This window comes from Sapajus apella, unplaced genomic scaffold (genome assembly GCF_009761245.1).
Source record: "Sapajus apella isolate SASKATOON/1434 unplaced genomic scaffold, GSC_monkey_1.0 scaffold42, whole genome shotgun sequence".
NCBI classification, from domain to species: Eukaryota; Metazoa; Chordata; class Mammalia; order Primates; family Cebidae; genus Sapajus; species Sapajus apella.
This window is the reverse complement of record NW_022436982.1, coordinates 697,542-702,295: the sequence shown is the minus strand read 5'-3', so window position 1 is coordinate 702,295 and position 4,754 is coordinate 697,542. Positions and strand designations below refer to the sequence as shown.

The 4,754-nt window shown below is 41.7% G+C and overlaps 1 protein-coding gene across 7 annotated transcripts in view; it reads right to left on the bottom strand.

Annotated features, from left to right (window-relative positions):
* Window positions 1-4,754, bottom strand: part of UBAP2 (ubiquitin associated protein 2) — a 133,207-nt gene that overhangs the window by 102,392 nt on the left and 26,061 nt on the right. For 6 of the 7 annotated variants that reach the window (XM_032299943.1, XM_032299946.1, XM_032299941.1 and 3 more), the window contains exon 2: window positions 619-758. The exons of the other annotated variant lie outside the window; for it this stretch is intronic. Coding sequence is in view for 4 of the 6 variants with exons in the window: in XM_032299941.1 (XP_032155832.1) it covers window positions 619-714 (96 nt within the window). In the remaining 2 variants the exon portion in view is untranslated. The remainder of the gene's footprint in view (window positions 1-618; window positions 759-4,754) is intronic. 7 annotated transcript variants of the gene reach the window in all.

The window sequence follows — 4,754 nt, the reverse complement described above, 5'->3', positions numbered from 1 at the left end:
GGGGGAGGAGGCAGTGGCAGCAGTGGCAGCCTAGTGGCTAAGAGGTACCTGGAAAAGATTAGGATTAAATAGTTGTCATGAAACAACATCCAACTGTACCTGTATCAAGTACAATGCTTCTTCCCTTACTATTCTTCATTACCTGCTATTTATTTAATTTATTTATTTATTTATTTATTTATTTTTAGGAAGGAGTCTTGCTCTGTCTTCCAGGCTGAAGTGCAGTGGCATCGCCTTGGAACACTGCAACCTCCACCTCCCGGGTTCCAGCTATCCTCCTGCCTTAGAACCCGAGTAACTGGGATTATAGGTGCACACCACCACACTCATCTAATTTTTGTATTTTCTTAGTAGAGTCAGGGTTTCACGATGTTGGCCAGGCTGGTCTCAAACTCCTGACCTCAAGTGATTCAAACTCCTGACCTCAAGTGATCTGCCAGCTTTGGCCTCCCAAAGTGCTGGATTACAAGCGTGAGCCACCACACCGGCCATTACCTACTTTTTAAACACAAGGTCCAAAATCCTGAATTTTCTGACAAAGAAAAACATTAAATCATAAGATGTACCTTAATATTCTTAATTCTAAACAAGGCAAACAAGAGTTCCACAAAAGCTTACCTGTGCCACTTGTTTCTGTGGTTGTACTGACTGTGCTGAAATCTGTGGTTTTTCCCGAGCACCACGACAATGGTCACTGCTCACTGAAGTCATCATAATATACAGTATATACAAAATAACGTATGTACAAAATAGAAAATCTGCAAAAAAGTAGGGATAGTAAGCAAAACAATCACAGTAAAAGACAAGTGTGTACTTCAGAGAAAACAAGAACACTTACTATAAAAAATAAAAGCTCTCTGGAATACAAATTCTCAAGAAGCAGTCCTTGAGGATTTTACATGTTGGTGGTATCTGTTAAACCAATTTGACTAATGCAATCTAAAAGTCTATAGTAAGCCAGGCATGTTGGCTCATGCCTGAGATCCCAGCACTTTGGGAGGCTGAGGCGGGCAGATCACGAGGTCATAAGATCAAGACCATCCTGGCTAACATGGCAAAACCCCGTCTCTACTAAAAATACAAAAAAAATTAGTCGGGTGTGGTGGCACAGTCCCAGCTACTTGGGAGGCTGAGGCAGAAGAATTGCTTGAACCTGGGAGGTGGAGGTTGCAGTGAGTTGAGATCACGCCACTGCACCCTGGGTGACAGAGCAAGACTGTATCTAAAATAAAATAAAACAGGAGAGATCCAAAATGGCCGATTAGCAGCAGCTCAGGATTGCAGCTCCCAGTGAAGGCGCAGGGAGTGAGTGGATGCCAGACTTCCAGACAAATTTTTGTTGCTGACGGACCAGGAGATTCCCAGCAGAGGAGCCCCATGGGTAGCCAGCACCGCTCTTTTGGCGGACGCGGCTGGTTTGCTGGTGCCCCAGTGCGGCGGTTCTCAGTGCGGAGTATGCGGGACTGGATGCCCTTTTAGTTGGCGTTTGGAGCTCCGGGAAGGCAGAGTCACCCATTCAGCTGATTGAAAAGGGGACTGAAGCCGGGAGCCAGACCAGGAGATTCCCAGGCAGAAAAGCACCACGAATCTCAGCGCCGCTGATTCAGCCGGCACGGTCGCCACATAGGAAACTGCATAGATCCTAGCACCTTTTCAGCCAGCGACTGGGGCACCTGGGAGAGAATCTACCGTTCAATTAGGAAAAGAAAAAAAGGGGGCTCCGAGGAGGCAAACCAGGTCATCGGGCTCAGCTGGTCCCAACCCCACAAATAAACGGCAATTGGAAACGCTGAGGGTTGAGAGTTTCACAGCAAGCACAGCTGAACCCAAGAAGGTCAAGCTCTGTGGGGGAGGGGCGTCCGCCAAAGGAAAACAAACAGAAATAACATCATCACCAACAAGCTGGACGTCCACTCAGAGACCCAATCTGAAAGTCAGCAATTACAAAGATGACAGGTGGATAAATCCACAAAGATGGGAAGAAACCAGTGCAAAAAGGCTAAAAACACCCAAAATCAGAATGCCTCTCCTCCTTCAGGGGATCGCAGCTCCTCATCAGCAAGGGAACAAGGCCTGATGGAGAATGAGTGTGATGAATTGACAGAATCAGGCTTCAGAAGGTGGATAAGAAACTTCTGTGAGCTAAAAGAACATGTTCTAACCCAATGCAAAGAAACTAAGAATCTTGAAAAAGGGTTTGACTAAATGCTAACATGAACAGACAATTTAAAGAGGAATATAAGTGAATTAATGGAGCTGAAAAACACAATACGAGAACTTCACGAAGTATGCACAAGTTTTAACAGTCGAATTGACCAAGCAGAAGAAAGGATATCAAAGGTCGAAGACCAACTCAATGAAATAAAATGAGAAGACAAGATTAGAGAAAAAAGGGTAAAAGGGAATGAGCAAAGTCTCCAAGAAATATTGGACTATGTGAAAAGACCTAATCTACATTTGATAGGTGTACCTGAATGTGACGAAGAGAATGAATCCAAGCTGGAAAATATTCTTCAGGATATTATCCAGGAAAACGTTCCCAACCTAGCAAGGCAGGACAATATTCAATTCCAGGTAATACAGAGAACACCACAAAGATATTCCTCAAGAAGAGCAACCCCAAGGCACGTAATCATCAGATTCACCAGGGTTGAAATGAAGGAGAAAATGCTAAGGGCAGCCAGAGAGAAAGGTCAGGTTACCACAAAGGGAAGCCTATCAGACTCACAGCAGATCTCTCAGCAGAAACCCTATTAGCCAGAAGAGAGTAGGGGCCAATATTCAACATCCTTAAAGAAAAGAACTTTCAACCCAGAATTTCCTATCCAGCCAAACTAAGCTTCATAAGTGAAGGAAAAATAAAATCTTTTGTGAACAAGCAAGTACTCAGAGATTTCATCACCACCAGGCCTGCTTTACAAGAGCTTCTGAAAGAAGCACTACACATAGAAAGGAACAACCAGTATCAGCCATTCCAAAAACATACCAAAAGGTAAAGAGCATCAATATAATGAAGAATCTACATTAACTAATGGGCAAAACAGCCAGCTAGCATTAAACGGCAGTATTAAACTCATATATATTAATATTAATCCTAAATTTAAATCGACTAAATGCCCCAATCAAAAGACACAGATAGGCAAATTGGATAAAAAGACAAAACCCATCAGTATGCTGCATCCAGACCCATCTCACATGCAAGGATACACAAAGACTCAAAACAAAGGGATGGAGGAAGATTTACCAACCAAATGGAGAGTAAAAAAAAAAAAAAAAAAGCAGGAGTTGCAATTCTTGCCTCTGATAAAATAGACTTTAAAGCAACAAAGATCAAAACAGGCAAAGGAGGACGTTACGTAATGGTAAAAGGATCAATGCAACAAGAAGAGCTAATGATCCTAAATATATACGCACCCAATACAGGAGCACCCAGATATATAAGGCAAGTTCTTAATGACTTACAAAGAGACTTAGACTCCCACACAATAATGGTGGGAGACTTTAACATCACATTGTCAATATTAGACAGATCAACGAGACAGAAAATTAACAAGGATATCCAGGACTTGAACTCAGACCCAGAACAAGTAAACTTAATAAACATTTACAGAACTCTCCACCCCAAATTCACAAAACATACATTCTTCTCAGTACCACATCACACCTACTCTAAAAGTGACTACATAATTGGAAGTAAATAACTCCTCAGTAATTACATAGCACTTCACAGGTTTAAATGAAATATTGGTTGGCTACGTGTTTGTTATTTTCCTCCCTTATTCCTTCCTGTCTCCTTTGTTAAGCACAATTATTGGCATAAAAGAGGTTTTTAATACCCATTTTTAGACTGCATTCTAGCCTGGGCAATAGAGCAAGATTCCCGTTCTCTCTCCCTCTTTCTCTCTTTCATTTTTTCTTTCTTTTTTTCTTTTTCTTTCTTTTTTCCCTTAAAAAAAGAAAAAATAAAATAAAATTTTTTAAAGTCTATGGTTTATGATCTTAGCAATTCTAAACAAAAATCTCGAGTACCACCTGCTTGAACGAGCAACCATTTTATCACTATATGTAGTTACTGTAGATGTAATGCTATCTGCCTCATACTACTTGCCGTTGGTATTTGAACCCCAAAACATTGCATCCAGCCAAGATTTTACCTGCCAATAACCCAATTTAAAACGTGTCAAGAGACAAGCTATACCGAAAAGCAAAATTCACCTGTAAATAATAAATGTCAGGCCAGGCACAGTGGCTCACCCCTGTAATCTCAGCACTTTGGGAGGCCTTGAAGCTGGCATCAATGAGGTCAGGAGATCAATACCAGCCTGGCTAACATGGTGAAACCCTGTCTCTACTAAAAATACAAAAAATTAGCCAGATGTGGTGGCATGCTCCTGTGATCCCAGCTGCTCAGAAGGCTAAGGCAGGAGAATTGCTTGAACCAGGGAGGCGGAAGTTGCTGCATGCCAAGATCGTGCCATTGCACTCTAGCCTGGGTGACAGAGTAAGACTGTCTCAAAAAATAAATAAATAAATAAAATCTTTTTTGAAAATCATGCATATAATAATTTTCTTTGATTTGTTGAACTAATATTTATTGACTAGCGACTAAGTGTCAAGCACACAATTAAGTATGTCATCAAAACATAATTCTAAGCTGGGCACAGTGGCATGCACCTGCAGTCCCAGCTATTTTGAGGCTGACATGGGAAAACTGCTTGGGCTCAAGAGTTTGAGACTAGCCTACAAAACACTGC